Source organism: Hyperoodon ampullatus, assembly GCF_949752795.1.
Source record: "Hyperoodon ampullatus genome assembly, chromosome: 14".
NCBI lineage: Eukaryota > Metazoa > Chordata > Mammalia > Artiodactyla > Ziphiidae > Hyperoodon > Hyperoodon ampullatus.
In genome coordinates, this window is record NC_136927.1 from 38,315,901 (window position 1) to 38,334,953 (window position 19,053).

A 19,053-nucleotide genomic window follows, 5' to 3' on the forward strand; every position below is an offset into this window, starting at 1 on the left:
AGGGCAGAGGCAGTGCAGCACTTGTGCACGTTTCCAAGGCCCTTTGGATCCCATGTGGATTCCTCCCTTCTCTCTTTCTCCAGGAAGCCTCCCCCATTTCCCCATCAGAAAGCAGTCACCACCACCCCAGTCAGGTGGGGTTCCCCTTGGCACGATTTGATCCGTCTCCCTCTGGTACTACATGGGAATCGGGATTTTAAGGAACTGGTGGAGAAGTCCAGAATTCTTGGTGTAAATCTCAGCCATGCAGTGTGACTTTGGGCCTTGGTCTCCTGAGCTGTGAAACCCAAGGCCTGGCTGTTTTGTCTCTGACTCTCTCTGAGGAAGGCAGCAGCCACCTTGGAAGTTCTCAAGATTCTGAAAGGGACAGGTTTGGGAACTCAGAAGGTCTCTAATTCCCACCAGGAGGTCTCCTAAGCCCCCAGGGGTCTGATAATCCACATGAGATTATCTCTCTAGACAACTCTAGAACATACGTTCTTCTGTTTTTTCCTACAGGTAGACAGATCCCGGGTCCACATGGCTCAGTAGAAGATGAAGCCCAACCTGGCAGGCTCCTCCCCAGAGGCCTGCAAAGCTGCAGGGCAGGGCGAGCAGAGCTGCCCTGTCTGCCAGGCCTGGGGTGGGGTCTCAAGCCTGGGGTCTGAGTCAGGGCCTGGGCCGGGGCCTGGTGCTGTGTCCAGACCTGGGCCGGGGCCTGGTGTGGTTCTAGAACCTGGACCAGGGCCTGCTGCTGTGTCCAGACCTGGGCTGGGGCCTGCTGCTGTGTCAGGACCTGGACCTGGGCCTGGTACTGTTCCAGGGCCTGGGCCGAGTCCTGGTACTGTTCCGGGGCCTGGGCTGGGGCCTGGTGTGGTTCTAGAACCTGGATCAAGGCCTGGTGCTGCTTCAAGAGCTGGGCCAGGGACTGGAGCAGTGTCAGGGCCTGGGAAGGAGCCTAGTGCTGTTCTGGGACCCAGACAAGGGTCTGGCGCAGTGTTGGAGCCTGGACCAGGGCCTGGTGCTGCTTCGGGGCCTGGACCAAGGCCTGGTGCTGCTTCGGGGCCTGGACCAAGGCCTGGTGCTGCTTCGGGGCCTGGACCAGGGCCTGGTGCTTCTTCGGGGCCTGGACCAAGGCCTGGTGCTGCTTCGGGGCCTGGACCAGGGCCTGGTGCTGCTTCGGGGCCTGGACCAGGGCCTGGTGCTGCTTCGGGGCCTGGACCGGGGCCTGGACCAGGGCCTGGTGCTGCTTCAGCACCTGGACCAGCTCTGGGGCCTGGGCCAGGAGCTGGGTCAGTACCTGGTTCAGGAGCTGCACCTTTATCTGGGTCAGGGGTAGGGCCTGGGCCCAGACGGGAATCAGGGGCTGGGCAGAAACCCAGTGAGCCAGCAACAGCCCCAGTGCCAGTACTACAGCAGAAGACTCAGGCCACACCTGTGCAGGCCTCTAAGCAGAAGGTTCTGGTGACTGGAGGAGGAGGCTACCTGGGCTTTAGCCTGGGTTCCAGCCTGGCCAAGAGCGGCACTTCTGTCATCCTGCTTGACCTCCGCAGACCCCAGTGGGTGCTGTGCCCGGGGACCGAGTTCATCCAGGTGCAGTGATGGCGGGGGGCAGGCTGGTGGTGGAGGTCAGGGGATGGTGTCTGATGTGTAACCAGTGCCGGGCGTTGAAGAGCACAGGCTTCGGAGTCAGACTGTTTAAGCTCCAACTCCAGCTCCCAGCTGGGCAGCCTTGGCCACAGGGTCCCGCACCTCTGAGCCTCGCGTCTTCATCCACAGAAAGGGGACACTAACAATATCTGCTTCGCAAGGGTCTCGTGGGGAGGTGAGAAGGCAGTGCATGTAAAACACTGAGCACAGCCTCTGTGACTTAGCTCCATAAATGGAGCCGATGATGATGAAGACGCCCAGTGGGGTCATCTAGTAAATCCTGCCCCACAGCCTGTCTGGGCCCTGCAGGCGCTGGGCCCGGGTGGGGTGAGGGTCCTGGCCCCGGGACCTGGCACAGCTGTCACCTCTGATTGCCTTGGACCCAGACCTCCTACCTCCGTGTATTCCTTCTCTGTTTCAGGCTGATGTCCGCGATGCGGAAGCCCTGCACCGCGCCTTCGAAGGGGTGGACTGTGTCTTCCACATGGCCTCCTGTGGAATGTCTGGTGCTGAGCAGGTGAGTCCCTCACACGCAAGGCTTAGGTCCCGGCTCTGCCCGCCCTCTTCATGCCCGGTGTTCATCGTGCTCTTCACCTACTCCAGGGAGGATTTGGGCTACACCACCCATGGGACCAAATGCCAGTTCTGCCATTTTCTAGGTGTGTGGCTGGGAAAGTTAACCTCTCTGAGCCTCTGTTTCTTCACCTGTAGAGTGAGGACACTACTAGTACTTATGTCACGACCACCCCAGAGAGCAGTATAACAGTATCTATCAAAGCATGCAATACCCTTTGACTCAGAAACTACACTTACTTACGTATTTGTAGCATTGTTTTTAAGAACAAAACAGGAAATAACTGAAATGCCCATCCGTTGGAGATTATTTAAATACATTGTGATATAGCTAAACGATGAAATTCTAGGCAGCCGTTCAAAAGAATGAGGCAACTCTATATGTACTGATAACAGAACAATTTCCAAGGTACGAAAACAGTGTTTGACACTGTTTTATTTTTTTAAAAAAGCTATATACTCACACATTGTGTGCGCTGATATTAATGTGTTGATTATCTCTAGAAATACAGAGACTGGTAACAGTCTGGGGAGGGAAAAGGGAGACTTGGAATCAGGAGTGGGAGGGAAGTTTCCTCTTCATTGCATTCTTGTTTTACTGTCTGAGTTACTTTTAACCTAGTGATTGTATTACCTATTGAAAACAACCACAACAAGAATAAATATAGTTTGAAAATCAATAGGGAACCCACCTCCCATGTGGTTGTAGGGATTAAATGAGATGTAAAGGCTTCGCCCCATCCCTGGCACACAAGCAGCTCTCACTGTAGCCCAGTTGTTTTTATTTTTCAAAGCCCAGCCCTCTCACTTGGGTAGGGACAGTATTACTTGTCCGTCTTACGGATAAGGAAGCTGAGACTTCTAGAGCCAGGAAACAATCCAACACATCTGAGGCTCTTTTCTGTGTCAAGCCCTGTACCATGTCCTCTCATGGGGCTTATTAAATCCTGCTGACCACCCAAGGGGGTCTTCCCTCACTTCATAGATGAGGGAGCTGATGGCCAGAGTGGGGGTAGAACCTCCCCTGTGGCCCAGGCATATGGTGGCAGAAAGGGGCACTAGAGCCCAGGGCCCCCACATTGCCCATGGGCCCCTCGGGATCCCTGCCTCTGAGCTGCAGCCCCCCGCCCTGCCACCCAAGCCCAGCCTCACGGCCTCAGCTACAAGGCACGAGACAGCACCCCGACTCTCCCACCTCCATCTTGTCTTTTAGCTGCAAAAAGAGCAGATTGAGTCTATAAATGTTGGAGGCACCAAACTAGTGATTGATGGTAGGCGCTCAGAGCAGAGTGTGACCTGCTGTGTGTTTGTGCTTCTCTCCCCACCCCTGCGCGGGCCCGGCTCTGGGGGGCAGGGCAGGGGGACAGAGGTGGGAGCCTCCCCCCGACCCCCGCCCTCCCCAGTAGAGGGCCTGTAGGCAGCACATCCTTCCTGTTCTGCAGGCCTGCCCAGGCCCCGGCATGAGGCTCAGCGTGGCCTCAGTGTGTCTGGGGACACGGGGAGTGGAGTTTGTACAGAGGGATTAGGGGTTGGGAGCAAGAAAAGTTGCTGAAGCACCAAATTAGAAAACTCACATCTGGGCTCTCTGGGCATGTCCTGCCTTGTCCTGCATCCCGTTTTTCTCTCTGATTCTAGAGTGTGTTTTCCCTATGTCCCCAATGAGTGAGACTTTCTTCTGACCTGTCCTTGGCAAGGTAGCTAAGGGGCCGCAGCCACACTGAGAAGGAAGAATGATCCAGCCCAGCCCCCAAGGGCCCAGGGAGCGGGGACTTGACCCCTCCCCAAGTTAAGGGAAGGAGGCTCTTCCGTCCCGAGCCAGGATGTGTGCAGGAGGCTGGGTGGAGGATTCACCCAAGGAGGTCCCCATGGGTTCCTCCTCAGCCAGCTCCCTGCTCACATCAACTGTGTGCGTGTGTGTGTGTGTGTTGCCGTGTGACCTGTCGCTGTAGTTTGTGTCCACCGGCGGGTTCCAAGGCTTGTCTACACCAGCACCGTCAATGTCGCATTCGGCGGGAAGCCCATAGAACAGGGCGATGAGGACTCTGTGCCATATTTCCCACTGGAGAAGGTACCTGGCTTCCAGGAGAGGTGGGCGGGGCCTATGGACTTGGAACCCACAGTCCAAAGGGTAGGGATGGGCGGAGCCAGGGTCAATTTCACAATTCAGGGTAAGACCCAGGAAGAAAGGGTCCCCAAAACAGCATGGCACAAAAGCCTTCTCCTATTTTGGCTGGTCGTGCCAGTAGGAGCTTTGAAATCACATAGACCTGGCCTTGAACCAGCAAAGCCACTTTCTACTGTGGAACCCTGAGCAAACCACTTCACTTGGAGGCTCTCCTTCTTCATCTGGGTGTGATCGCACCACCCTATGGGGACGTGGAGACCAGGAAATGAGTTGATGTATGTGAAAATGCCCCGTGAGCACTAAAGGACTCCATGTGAACAATCCATCAACTCACATCCATCATTCACATCCCAGAGCAGGCATTGTGGCTTGCAGGAGCCTCCCTGAATCAAGGAGCCCCTGGTCATTTTTACTGCTCTGAACTCTCTCCTCTGTTCCTGTGGCTCGCACCCAGAGGGAGAGGAGGGGGAGTGGGGCTCAGGGCCTGGCCATTTCCCAGTGGGGGTCCCAGAAGTGAACCCCCATGTGGTCTGAAGCAGAGGTACAGCCCTGGGGCCGGGAGGGCTGGGTGGGCCGGGCAGGTGTGGCCAGCAGTGTCTCTGACCCCCATTCGGTGGCTCTGTGCTCCCTGTCCTCTGATAGCACGTGGACCACTACTCCCGAACCAAAGCCATTGCCGACCAGTTGATCCTCATGGCCAACGGGACGCCTCTCCCAGGTGAGTACTGGGGGGCCCTGCTCACAGCCAACGTGCATGCCCACTGCTCCCTCCCTGAAGCACATGTGCGATTCTAGCTTTTAGCTGGTATGTTCCCAGCTTCCTTCCAAAGAACACTTCCCCAGGGCCTTGGACATTCATCATCCAACAAATTCTGAGCACCCACATTCCACCAGGGATACAGCCTGGAAAACGTCAGGCCCGATCTCTGCCCTCACATTGCTCATGTCCTGGTGGGGAGACACGTGAGCTAGTCCACGTCTAGCTCTCTTTTCTGCCACATAGGAGGGGATCCAGTTTTGGGGACCCTCTTTATAAGAGTACAAACTTATGAATATGCATGAAGTATAGCACTTTGGAAGGGCTGTGCAAGTGAGGGGCCCTTCAGTAACTCCCAGAAAAATTGGCCTCGGCTGCCTTACTGGATTGCCTCTTCTTACTGTATTGTGATAGAGAAATAATAGTAGATTAAGGACAGGTGGCAGCATGGCACAGTGGCTGAGCACCCACGTACTGGCATCAGACTGAAATGAGTTCAAATCCAAGCTCCACCGCCTCTCAGCTACATGATCTCGGGCAATGCACTTACCCTCTCCCAGCCTCAGATTCCTCACCTATGAAAAAATGGATACTGGGATTTACCTCAAAGAGCTTGAGTGAGAATATAATAATGATGGGCACTGTTAAAAAAAAAAAAAAAAAACCAACATGGACATTTTGTGTTTATTGAGTGCTTACTACATGCCAAGCCCTATCTTACCTGCTGATTTTACCTGCAAAAGTCTCAATAGCTCTTCATAGCATCCATATGAGGTAAGAACCTTAGCTACCCCTTGCTTTCCAAACTCAGGAGTCAAATATCAGTAGATTCAGATAAATTCCTGCTATCTAAATTATCCTTATTTGCTTTCTGAAATTCAGAAACTAAAAAGAAACAGAAAACCTGGTTTCCCTCACTGTCTAAACTCAGGAGCCAAGTGGATTTGGAGAGTGAAGGTTGTTTGAAATTATAATCCCCAATTTTACAGGAGAGAAAACTGAGGCTAAGAGGTGATCTGACTTAGCTCAAGGTCACATAGCTCTTAGGTGGCAGAGGTGGGATTTGAAAACCCCCTGTCCCCCTAGGGGAGTCTAAAACCAGAGCCTGGGGCTTAACCATTGTGCTCCACTGTAGCTATGGCTGAGTAAGTCTCTGAGCATGAACTCTTTTCCCTAAAAGCCTCCCCACCCCACCCTCTCACCCTGGGCCTGTTAAGCCTCAACCCCTTATCCCAGTGGGAACATCCATCTGTGTTTCCCAGGAGTTTGACCCTCTGCAGTTGAATTCTCTTCTCTACCAGGGCCTCCCCTGGCTGGACCAGCAGCCTACGAGCCAGACACCTAATCCTCTGGCTGAGAATTATTTATACAAGCATCCCCAGCTTTCCATGGTCAGAAGAGTCATGGATACCCTGGGCTCAGTCCCTCTGTGACGTGGCCACCCAGTGCCCCACTGGCCAGTGTCAGCTGTAGCCCAACCAACCTCCCCCCACCATGCCCAGGTGACCCAGAGTTTAAAATTAGCTGCAGGCTGTTTACAGAAAAGCTCACCTGATACCTGCCTTGCAGGAGCCCAGCCACGGTCACCCTGGGTGATTTCCAGTCCCTACTACCCAAGCTGGTCCCTGAGACTCTGCCTCTAACCTGGCATGGAGCACCCTGGTCCCTGTAGCAGAGTCCTGAGACATGCAGACCCCAGCTCCATGTGAATGTGTTGTGTCCTCCTGTCTCTGGGTGCATTAGTGTCCTGGGGCCGCTGGCACAAATTACCACAAACCTGGTGGCTTAAAACAACAGAAATTTCTGCTCTCGCAGTTCCCACAGTTCACAGTCAGATGTCTGAAATCAAAGTGTCATTTGGGCTGCGTTCCCTCCAAAAGTGCGAGGGGAGAATCTTTCCTTGACTCTTCCGGCTTCTGATGGCCCCAGAAGCTTGGGGTCCTTCTCTGGTGTGTGGCTGCATCGCTCCAGTCTCCTCCTCTGTCTTCACATGGCCTCAGCTCTTCTCCATCTGTCTCTTCTCTGTGAGTCTCTTATAAGGATACCTGACATTGGATTTAGGGCTCGCCCGGATAATCCAGGATCATCTCATTTTTAGGTCCTTAATTACATCCTCAAAGACCCCTTTTCCAAATAAAGTAGCATCCACGGGTTCCAGGACACTGACATAACTTTTGTGGGGCCACTGTTCAACCCAATACATTGGGCCTCATTGTAAAGTGAGGGTTTTGGAGGGGGAGCAGTCAGGGTGTTTGGCTATGACCTGGAGACACTGACCCTGGCTAATTTATGGAGAAAATGGAATTTATACTGGGATAGCTTCTGGAAAATATATTCCAGAAAAATGACCACCAGGGCTTAGAAAGGACAGGGTCAGGGCAGTTCCAGGGACCTGGGAGACAGGAACTGGTGATCAGTCTCTCAGGGTGACCCCACTCCTATGATTTTCGATCCCGTGTCAGTGATGCACAGAGTCACATTCCTGGGTGAGAACATGGCATTGGCCCAGCCTGGGTCCCGTGGCTGCCATCTCAGGGAAGAGAGGTGCATCTAGACTGACAGTCCCCCACTAGACCTGGTACAAAGGGGAAGGGGCCCCCAAAGGAAGGTGGGCTTCCGGTCCCAGAGGATGGCATACCCTAGGCTCCCCAAACTGGAGGCACAGGCGCTTGGGAAACCTGAGCCTTGGAGGAGTGGAACATCTTCCAGGAGACTCCATCTCAGTTAAGGAGTTGGGGTTGGGGATCAAATAATTTACAAATAGTAATTTTAAAAAATTTTAATCTTAAACACAAATGAATTATGAGAATAAATTGAAAATTTTGTAGGCCCTCTTAAGACTTAAAAGGAATATGTTTGGAGCAGCCCTTCAGGCTGTACCCCCATACTTCCCCTGGGGAGACATGCTCCCACTTCCACCAGTGGGGGCCCCTCAGCAGAGAATTTGGGAAGCCCTGGACCAAGCTTTATCTTGGTCTGGGGACTCTGCTGGCACAGAGCAGTGAGAGTTAGGGGAACAGACCCCCAGCTCTCATGCTGATGGCTCTAGTCTTTTCATTTCTCCATTGGTTGTCTGGAAAGTATAACTGCTACCACCATTTACAAAGCACCCATTTTCCAGGTGAGGAGACCCAGGCTGAGAGAGCTGAGGGCCTATTTGTTAGTACTGTATCACCAGAGGTATTAGTGGAAAGTGCCTGGACTTTGGTCCCCATCTCAGCTCCGCGAGGCTGAGCTGTGTGCCCTTAGGCAAATCACATCCCTTCTCTGAGCCGTGGTTCTTTTATCCAGAAAACAGGAATAATAACAGCTCCCATCTCATAGGGTTGCTTTGAGGGAAAAATTCCAGGCTTACCAGAGCACCAGCCACGTAGTAGGACCTCTCTGAGAGCCATCATGATCCTTATCTAACTGATGACCAGAAAAAGGAAAGAACTATAGCTATTAGCATGAGGACCCGTGTGGGTCTGTGCGCATCTGTAAAATGGACACAGTAGGACTCTGGGAGTCGAAGGAGTTCATGTCTGTCAAGATGCTGGTTAAACTCTCACGGGCCATGCAGATACCTGCATCTAGGTCTTGCCTCTGTTACTGACCTGAGAGCACTGTGAGGGCAGGGACCATTTCTTGGTCATCCTTGGATTCTTCACAGCATCCATCCCAGGGCCCAGTGCTGAGGGGGGTAGAGGTGGGGGATGAGTCTGAACAGTGTTTGTTGAATGACTGACTGATTGACTGAGAGAATAATTAATTGAATGAGGAAACCCCAAGGCCCTGCCTTCCCCACTAACCTTTCCGGGTAAGAACCAGGAGATGCGGACAGCCTTTCTGTCCCTCTCCCTGCTCATCCGTCCCTCCCCAGGCCCCTGACTGCCCTCCCCTGTGTTGTAGGAGGAGGCGCTCTGCGGACATGTGTGCTCCGGCCCCCAGGGATCTACGGCCCCGAAGAGCAGAGGCACCTGCCCCGCGTGGCGGTATGTTGTCCCAGCCCCAGGCCGGAGGCACAGGAGGAGCCTGGCTGATATGTGTATGAATGGGGACCCACGGTCACCGCGTCAGTCTTAGGGCAGTGTCCTGAGCCGGGGACCCTCAGTTCTGGGAGAAGTCCTGCCCCCACTAGGCCCACCAGGAACAGAGCTCTCGGGGTGCGCCAGCCAGGCCTGGGTACCAGTAGAGGGGACATGGAGCTATAACCCCAAAGAGGCAGAGGAAACTATTGCCCTGCTCAGCCGTGAGCTCCCTGAGGGCCAGATGGCTCATCTCATGCTGCCAGCACCAGGCTTTTCACTCAGAAAACCTATCTCCAGAGAAGGCTGGTTGCCAGGGATATAGCTACAAGGGGCTCTAGATCCTGTCCTCAAATTTCTCACAGCCTAGTCAGGGAGACAGACTCCACAGTCACAGATTCAGGGTGGTAAGGGCTGTGTAGAGGTGAGAGGGAGAAGATGGGAGCACAGCAGAGAGGGCCTGGCAGGGGAGGTCCAGGAGGGCTTCCTGGAGGAAGTGATGGCTGTGCTGTTTGGATACAGAAGGAGCTAACCAAGGAAATGGGGTGGTAGAGAGAAAGTGGTCCAAATAGAGGAGACAGCTTGGGCACAAAGCTGGAAATGAAAAACTGTTCCAGGTTTGGGGACAGGTCAGTGAACAAAACAGATGATTCCCGCCCCTGTGGGGTTTATATTCTCACAGGAGGAGAGAGAGAGAATAAACATGATACAATACAAGGAACGTTTGAAGGTGCCAGGGACTATGGAGAAAGAGAAAAAGTGGAGTGGGGTTGGGGGTAGCTGGGGGTGCCGGCAGTCAGGGAGCCTCTTCAAGCAGGGATATTGAGCAACTTGAAGGAGGTGACCAGGTGCATCACACAGCTATCTGGAGGAAGAGCCTTCCAGACAGAGGGAACGGCTAGTCCAAAGCCCTGAGGTGGGGACCTGCTGGCACGTTCCAGGGAGGAGGCCGAGTAGCTCGTGCAGAGTGAGCAAAAGGGTCGGTGGGAGACACGTCAGAGAGTAGCTGGGGCCAGGGCAGAAGGGCCTCCTCTGCCACCTGGCGCCGGGAGGTTTCTGAGCAGAAGAGACACGATCTGACTTAGGATTCAAAAGGATCCCCCAGCTGCACGGAGAACAGGCCACAGCGGCCGGGGGTGGAAGCAGGGGACCAGTTAGGAGGCTCTTTCAGTGTTCAGGTGAGAGATGAGGGCGGAAGTCAGTACGGTGAGGAGTGGCCGAATTCTGGACAGATTGTAATGGCTGAGACAACTGGGTTTGCAGACGGGTTGGGTGTGGAGAGTGAGGGAGGGGACAGCCAAAGCTGGCTACAGGCTTTAGGCCTGAGCCCTGGGTGCTGTGGGCTGAGGAGTGGGAGGGGCGGCCAAATGGGGATCAGGCGCTCACAGGACAGGACAAGTCTGCCTTGTCTATCGGGCAGCCAGGTGGAGACTTCTGGAAGGCATGTGGGGCTGGGACAGAGGAGTCTGGCCTGGGAGCCTTCTGCATGTAGATGGAATTTGAAGCCACTCCAGGCTTGGTCTGTGTTTCTCGCCCTCTCCCCCCACCACCAGAGCCACATCAAGAAGAGACTGTTCATGTTCCGATTTGGGGACCACAGGACGAGGATGAACTGGGTCCACGTGTGCAATCTGGTGCAGGCACACGTGCTAGCAGCCGAGGCCCTCACCGCCGCCAAGGGCTACGTGGCCGTGAGTCTCCTGCAGTGCTCCCCCGACCTTACCCCTCGGGCTGTAGGTGGGTCCCCCATCCCTCGGGGACTCCTGGCTCACACACGACATAGCTCCCCGATTCAAGCTGCCTGATGGGGTGGGGGGAAAGTGGCCTTTTAGAGCATCGTTAGCTCCTTGAAATGACCCTGTGAGGTAGGTGTTGTTGAGCCTGGAATTACAGTCACCGAATGCTAAGCGTTTTACATATATTGTCACCTGCACCTTTACAACAGTCCAAGGGGGAGATGCCATTATTATGCTCCCATTTCTCAGATGAAGAAACTGAGGTACAGAGAGGTTAAGTGACTCCACTGAGGTCATACAGCTAGTCAGTTGGCAGCCCTGGAACTCAAAGGGAGTTGTTCAGGTCCGTCTCCAGGGCTGCTCAGGAGAAGTGGGGAGTTGGGGCAGCTGCTGGGAGCCATCAGAGAGGGTGGGGTCAGGCGGCGGGCATGTGCCTGACCATCCCCCTCCCCGCGTGTCCCCCTCAGAGTGGGCAGGCGTACTACATCAATGATGGGGAGAGCGTCAACCTCTTCGAGTGGATGGCCCCACTGGTAGGTGCCCGGACACCACCCCCATCCCAAGTGAGAATTCAGGGATCCCCATGTCTTCTTTCCCTGTCACCTTTTCCAAAAAAATCAGAGGATTTCACATTAAAGACCAGCTCTGGCAACACTGTCCACTGGGCAACATTGGAACTGGCTGGAGCTGGGTGGTGGCTGCCCCTTTGGGGGGCTGTGAGCTCTCCCAGTTTGCCATAGTCCGTCCTAGCCCGCTTCCTGATTTATGTCGATGTCCTGCCCTGTGGGATTTTGCTTGTGGCCCCCATACTATATGGTGAGGCCCTGAAAGAGGTAAGTAGAAGGTAGGCAGAGCACAAAGGGAGGTGTTGGCCCTTGGGCCCCTACACTGCAGCCTTTCTGAGAGTCCTGGCCTCCTCTCGCAGCAGCCTACAGACTCCTGGAAGGGGTAGACCAGAAACCCCGCGCTGGAGGATACATTGTGGGGGCATTCGGGCCCTTTGCATGTCAACTTTTAACAGCTTTATTGAGATATAATTTATAGACCATACAGTTCACCTATTGAAAGCATACAAGTTGATGGTTTTTAGTATGAGTTGTGCGACCATCAGCAAAACACATTTTATAACATTTTGTCACCTTCCCAGAAAAGAACCTCCCCAAACCATACCTTTTAGCTGTCACTTCTATTTACCTCTCACCCCACCCAACCCCTAGCCATAGGCAACCACTAAGCTGCTTCCTGCTTCTGTAGATTTGCCTGTTCTGGACACTTCCTATGAATGGAATCATACAGTATGTAGGCTTTGTGTTAAGTTTCTTTCATTTAGCATGTTTTCAAGGTTCATCCATGTTGTGGATGTGTCATACAAGTACTTCATTCTTTTTTATTTCCAAAAAGATATTTCATTCAATCGCTATGCCACATTTTGTTAATCCATTCATCAATTGATAGAAATTTGGGGTTTCCATTTTGGGGCTGTTATCGGTAATGCTGTATGAACATCCGTGTGTAAATAGTTGTGTGGACATATTTTCTCATTTCTGTTGGGTATATACCTAGGAGTGGAATTGCTGGATCATACAGTAACTCTATGTTTAACCTTTTGAGTTACTGCCAGACTGTTTTCCAAAATGGCTGCACTATTTTACATTCCCACCAGCAGTGTAAGAGGGTTCCAGTTTCTCCACATCCTGTCAACACTTGTTATTATCTGTCTTTTTGACCTGGAGAGTTTTCATACAAGTGAAGACCTCAGTTCATCCTATGCCAGCCCATCTCTTCATGCTTCTCCCACTACCCTCCACACGTATGCTTTTTATTTTTTTAATTTAATAGCAGAAAAGCAGATTCTAGAAAATAATCAGATTCTATATAAGTGCCTTAGGGTGTCTTTGGGTGTACACAGATGTAAAAAATAACTAAATGATGGGACTGCACCCCATGCAGTCAGTTCCTACTTAGTTTTCCAGGTCACAGTGTGGGCTTCATTTAAAGACTGGTGTAAACTTGGGGCTGGCTGTGGGGTCTGCCCCCTTTGGTGGGCAGCTGAGGAGGGGCCAGGAGGTGCTCTGCTGGCCCTGGGGTAAAGGCAACATGTGGCCTATACCAGCCCCCCAAGGATCTGTTCTCACCTCAAACCATGTTTCCTTGCAGTTTGAGAAGCTGGGGTACAGCAAGCCCTGGATCCAGGTTCCTACTTCCTGGGTTTACCTGTCAGGTGAGGAAAGGCGTGTGTATGTGAAAACCCTCCATGTGCCAGATGTACATGCATTACCTCATTTTAAACCCAGAGCCAGGACCTGGCTGAGGCGAGTGGGGCACTGAGAGCACAAAATTTAAGGAAACCCTCACTCGGAGTCAAATGCTCCAAGCCCCATCTGCACTTGCCCAGCCCTGAGAGCAAGTGCCTCCTTAAATTTTGCACTCGAGGCACCTCACTCCCCTCACCCTAGTCCTGGCCCTGTTTAAACCCTATCCCACTTGCAAGGTGGGTGGGGTTAGGCCCATTGTAAAGATGAGGCAACTGAGGCTCTGAGAGGTTAGCAACCTGCCTATGGTGCCCCAGTGAGAAAGTGGGAGAGGCAGAATTCACACTGGGCTTGGCTGACTCCGCAGCCCACGCCCAGTCCTGCTGTCTGTGCTGGAATGCGCTATGCCAGGCGAGGAGGGGGAGCCCTGGGGCTGCCCCATCCCCCAAGGTCGCCCTGGAGTTAAGGCTGCTTTTGGACATGTGAGGGTTCTGTTTGACCCTAGATTCTCCTCCTCACCCTGAAGGTCAGTCTCTACTCTCACGCCCCAGCTTCCCTATGCTGGCCTCCTTCCAGCTGGAATGAGCACGGGCTTCAGGCTTTCAGTGATCAGCCCGAGGGGGCAGGTGGCCCCCAAGTCACAGATAACTGTGTTCCTGGAAAACCTCCGCTGGATCTCTTGCACTTTAAATGCATTGGGGGACTTCCCTGGTGGTCCGGTGGTTAAGACTCCACATTTCCAATGCAGAGGATGTGGGATCGATCCCCGGTCTGGGAACTAAGATCCCACGTGCTGCACAGCGCAGCCCCAAAATAAATAAATAAATAAGGCATTGGGATGCCTGCCATTTAAAGCAGGGGTTTGCACATTTTTGTCCCCCAGGGCGCCCACACAGGATGACTTCCCCTGCACAGCATCACCACCAAGACTGACACTCCTTGACCCCCAGCTGAGAAAAGTTCAACCGCAGGTTCTGGCAGTTTTGGAGGACTGTCTATAAATTCCCAATTCCCAGTGAGCTGACTGTAAACTCAGTGCTTCTTAACTTTGGCTGCACAGTAGAATCACCTGGGAGCTTTTAAAATGTAGAAATGCCTCAGCCACGCCCCCAGACCAATTACCTCAGCGTCCGCAGGAAGCAAGGGGGTGGGGGAAGAAGGAACACTTTAAAAAGTGGTCCGAAGTGCAGCCCAGGTTGAGCTGAACCACCGTTCCAACTTCTTTCTCCCTGACTCAAGACAGCATATCGGGATAGAAATGAGTGAGAGAGACATGATTGTAGAGATCACTTTGAATCTGCTCAGATTTATTTTAAAATGTCAGTCTTTTAATATTAATAATAACTTACTTGTGACATACTTCACAGCCAAACAAGGCACCCCAGGGTGTGCAGAGACTGCTGATTTAAAGGAATCCAAGAACAGGAAAAGTTGGCAAAGTGAAGATTCCTCCTAGCAAAGCAAATAATGCCCCCAACTGACTTGTCCCTGAGAACCTCCCTGGAGTTTGCCTAGAGCAGGCCCCCTGGTCACTGGTCCTTCTCTCCCCACACAGCCACAGTGATGGAGTATTTGCACCTGGCCCTGAAGCCCATCTGCAGCCTCCCGCCGCTGCTCACCCGGAGTGAGGTAAGTGGGCTGCTGTGAGGGGAGCCCCTGTGCCCTGGTGCCCCTCACTTGCCTTTCTGCCCCCTCTCCACTGCCACAAACCCTCGCCTTTTGACACCGTAACTGGATGCTTGTCTGAGGTCTCAGAACCTCTCCCATGTGGGCTCAAATCTAGGGCCAGCTCCTGTATAACATCCCAACTGCTGAGCTTTTGCTGAGGCTGTGCTCTCTTGGTCTGAAGGGCAACAGCTCCAAGCCCATCTCTTTTTTTTGCGGTACGCGGGCCTCTCACTGTTGTGGCCTCTCCCGTTGCGGAGCACAGGCTCCGGACGCGCAGGCTCAGCGGCCATGACTCACGGGCCCAGCCGCTCCGCGGCACGTGGGATCTTCCCGGACCGGGGCACGAACCCGTGTCCCCCGCATCGGCAGGTGGACTCTCAACCACTGCGCCACCAGGGAAGCCCAAGCCCATCCTTTATCACTGTCATTTCATTCATAAGCAGTTTGTCTTCCCAGCCAGACTGGAGGCTCCCAAAGGCAGGTTCTATGAAATTCACTTTTTGGAATGTCACTACTCCCAATAACCATCAATGCACATGCACACACACACACACACACACACACACACACACACACACAGGCTGTTGATTCGAGGCTCACAGTTCCTGCTCACTGAATAATAAGTATATATTAAGTACCTACTGTGTTAAGAACACTGTTCTCAAATAATGATGATGCAGTTTTCTATTTGCATATACAGTTTAAAAGAGAGGGTGTTTTAATGCAGGTTGTAAAGCAACAAGTGATGTTTGGTGTTATTTGCAAAATTCTTCTAGTCCACTCTCTCATTTGATTGTCCCTGATGCTCTATTAAGTTAGGAGGGGCAAAAAGATTATAATCTTATTTAATGGTGAGAAACTGAGCACTAGAGAAATAAGTGATTTGTCCAAGCTCCCACCATTCTGGAATTGGCTTCACATTCCAAGCTCAGTGCTCTCCACCTCAGAGAATCGAGAATCGGCCACAGAAAGAAGCAGTTCCCTATGGTCTCTCTTTTGAACTGTCTGGACTAGCAGAGGAAAGAGAATAATGAAAACAGGGACCATCTATAGCGTGTGAAATGCCAGGCACTGTGTTTATCTCATTTAATCTTCACAACTACTATACACTATGGATTCTGTTATTATCACCTCCATGTACAGAGAAGGAAATGAAACACTCGGTGGGGGGAGGGGGAGGGGGCGAAAGAACCTGCTCATGACCATTTCCTTATGTAGCAGCATCGAGATTTGAACCCAGGGGAGACCTAAATGATTTCAAGCTTAACCACTAGCTTGTGAAATGTCAGGAATCATAGTCACATAAAATAGCTGCCAAAGTGCTGCTGAGTTGTGTCGGGTAGGGAGCTGGCTCCCCTCTCCACTCACTGGTGGGTTTCCTTGTTCAACTCGGGGGGGCAAAGGATCCCTAGATAGCTGGGAAGTGTCTGGGCACTGTAGCTCGGGCGCCCTCTTCTGGTCAGTCTATGACACACCAACTAGCCCTCTAGTTTGACTTCATAGCCTTTTTTCATTCATTTGACATGTATTGAGCACCTAATGTATGCCAGGCACTGTGCTGAGGAGTGGAGGCAAGACAGTCCTTGCTTTCTATTCGCACATACAGTTTAAAAGAGAGGATGTTTTAATGCAGATTGTAAACAGTAAAGCAACAAGTGGTGTTTGGTGTTATTTGCAAAATCCTTCCAGTCCACTCTCTCATTTGATTGTCCCTGATGCTTTGCTAAGTTAGGAAGGGCAAAAAGATTAGGATCTCATTTAATGGTGAGCTCACAGTCCAAAGGGGAAGACAGCCCAGCAAGGGCTATACTGGGGGAAATAATGAGGAACTTCAGAGTACACAGAGGGGGCACCTAAGCCAATTCTGAGGAAGTTAGGGAGGCTTCCCAAAGGAGGTGACATCTAAGCCTCACATCTTGAGAATGCTGTGTCCCAGGACCCTGCCTATCTAGTTCACAGCTGTACCCGCCAAAGCCCTGAACTTACTAGCTGAGGCAAAAAAGGACAAGAACTGGCCTCTCTCCCTCTCTCCTCACACAAGCATCCAAGACTAGGGGCTTGACCCCAAGGGCTGTTTCAGGGCCACGGCAGAATCAAGCAGCTAGTGGACTCCTTCCCAGCATCCAGCTGAGGAACAAAAGGCGAAGAAATGAGTCAGGTGGGAGGGTATCTTCTCAATCCTAGCATAGCAGGGAAGGGCATGGGCTAGAGTTTGGCTCCTCTGTGTGACCCTGGGCAAGTCACTTAACCTCTCTGATCTTCAATTTTCAAAAGAGGAGATGGTGGTATCACCGCTTCAGAAGATTAAATGAGATATGGCCTGGAAAGAATTTAGCCCATGACAGGCACAGAGTGCTTATTCAGTAATTGTTGTTGTCAGCACTACCTTTGAAGCCTGTGGGACCCAGGCCATCTGGCATCAGGAAACGCAGCTTCAAACCCTGGAGAGAGTAATCACTTATGCATAATTGAATTCCTCTCTTAGGGAAGCTCAGTTAATCAGCCAGGGCGTGAAGCTTGCACCCTGGAGCCTGCCTGCCTAGACTCCATCTGGGGCTGTGGGCTGAAAAGTCAAGGATGTTTCCTGGAGACAGTTCTCCGGATAGCTGCACTCAGGCCACAGGCAGAATGTATCAAGGGCCTCCTGAGCCCCGGCATCGTGCTAGGGCCGGGGAAGGGGAGTGCAGAGGTGGGGCCTTTACTTTTGAGGGACTGAGGAGTTCAGTAGGGTGGGGAGATGCAGAAAATGTATCCTGGAGGCGGCCCCCTCGAGGAAAATGGAGGTGGAAGAGAGACAGGAAGTCCTCCCCGATGAGGGCGTCACAGACGCAAGATCCAGCACAGAGGTCCTTTTAAATCTCTGTGCGACGGAAGGGAAATCCCTACCCTCTCTTATCCGAGTGAAACATGGTAGAGGTTGCTCCCCACGCCCACTAGTCCCGTCCCTCGGCTGCCCCGCCTCTCCCCGCAGGTGCGCAGCGTGGCCGTGACGCACACCTTCCAGATCGCTAAGGCCCGCGCTCAGCTTGGCTACGTGCCCGACAAGTTCAGCTTCGCGGACGCCGTGGAGCGATACGTGCAGTCGACGGGCCGGGGAACCCGCGGCTCCACAGCGCGGACGCTCCTGCGGCTGCTGCTCGGGCTGTTGCTGCTCCTTGGCCTGCTCGTGCTGGCCCTGCACTTCCTAGGCCCGCGGCCGTTCGTCGTCTGACCATCGTCGCCGGCCTGTCCCTGCCCCCGCTTCGCCTTCAGGACTTGGACCAGACCCTGCTCCGCCCTCCGGACTTGGGCGCTCCCTTGAGTCCTGGCCTTGTCCCTGCCCCACCCCCTGGGCTTGGATCTGCCTAGCAGGTCTTCCGCTTGGATATTCTGGCGTTCTAACCCCGCCCCTGTCCCGCCCTCTGGGTTTCGACGTGCCCCTGCCCCGCCTCTTGAGCCCTGGCCACGCCCCTGCCCCTCCCTCCGGCCTTGGTCTCCCTCTGACCTGGCCGGGATGCCTACGAGAAGGTCTTATCTTCACAGCCTGCTCCACCTTCCAGGCCTTCTCCTCGCCCCTGCCCAGGCCTGGCCCGCCCCCGCGTTCTCCCCTGCTCCGTCCGCCCCGTTTCTGGCTCTAGCCGAACGCCTGGGCCCTCGCCTTGGTTTCTCCTTTGGTAACTAGACTTGCTCATCTCTCTTGGTCGGTCCCTCTCCTCTCCTGTTTGTGATTCAGCCTTAGCCCCATCCCCACCCGTCTGGCTCCACTCCTAGGGGCCTAGCTGCAGCCGCTCGTGCAGCTGGGCTGACGTTTGCAAGTTTTCGCTGGCTGCTGCTACCTCTCTAGGGACACGGACCCTCCTCGCTGCCCGAGCTTCTCTGTGCTTGTCCTGAGATCGTCTCGGGATCTTGGATTAGACCCCTTCTAGGAGCACTGAGTTTGATCAGCTGCTACGCTTATGTTTTGGGTTCGCTCACTCATGCAGGTCTCCCTGTGTGTTGATAGCCAGGGTTGGAAGGACACCTGAGACCCAGGCTTCTGCCCAGCCCAACTTGGCCTTTTTGGGTTTCCGGTGCATGAGTCTGGGGATGATTCAGTAAGCACAGACTTCAATACCAGAGGGACATCGAAAAAGGAAAAAACAAAAAAAATTTTTTAGGGTGGTCAAAAGATACAAACTTCCAGTTGTAAAGTAAATAAATTATGGGGGTGAAATGTACAGCCTGGTAACTATAGTTAATAATACAGTATTGTATAAATGAAAGTTGCTGAGAGTAGATCTTAAGTTTTCATCACAGGAAAAATAATTGGAACTCTGTGTGGTGATGG

The 19,053-nt window shown here is 53.0% G+C and overlaps 1 protein-coding gene across 1 annotated transcript; it reads left to right on the forward strand.

Moving 5' to 3' along the window:
- Positions 1-534: 534 nt before the first annotated feature.
- SDR42E2 (short chain dehydrogenase/reductase family 42E, member 2) lies at positions 535-17,958 on the forward strand (the record flags this gene model as incomplete). Its single annotated transcript, XM_079719037.1, has 12 exons — positions 535-589; positions 1,388-1,572; positions 2,051-2,146; positions 3,416-3,473; positions 4,152-4,270; positions 4,970-5,045; positions 8,976-9,058; positions 10,645-10,782; positions 11,295-11,360; positions 12,985-13,048; positions 14,635-14,708; positions 17,719-17,958. The coding sequence occupies 12 exons, from the start codon at positions 535-537 to the stop codon at positions 17,956-17,958; spliced, it is 1,254 nt and encodes a 417-aa protein (XP_079575163.1).
- Between the last annotated feature and the right edge of the window lie 1,095 nt (positions 17,959-19,053).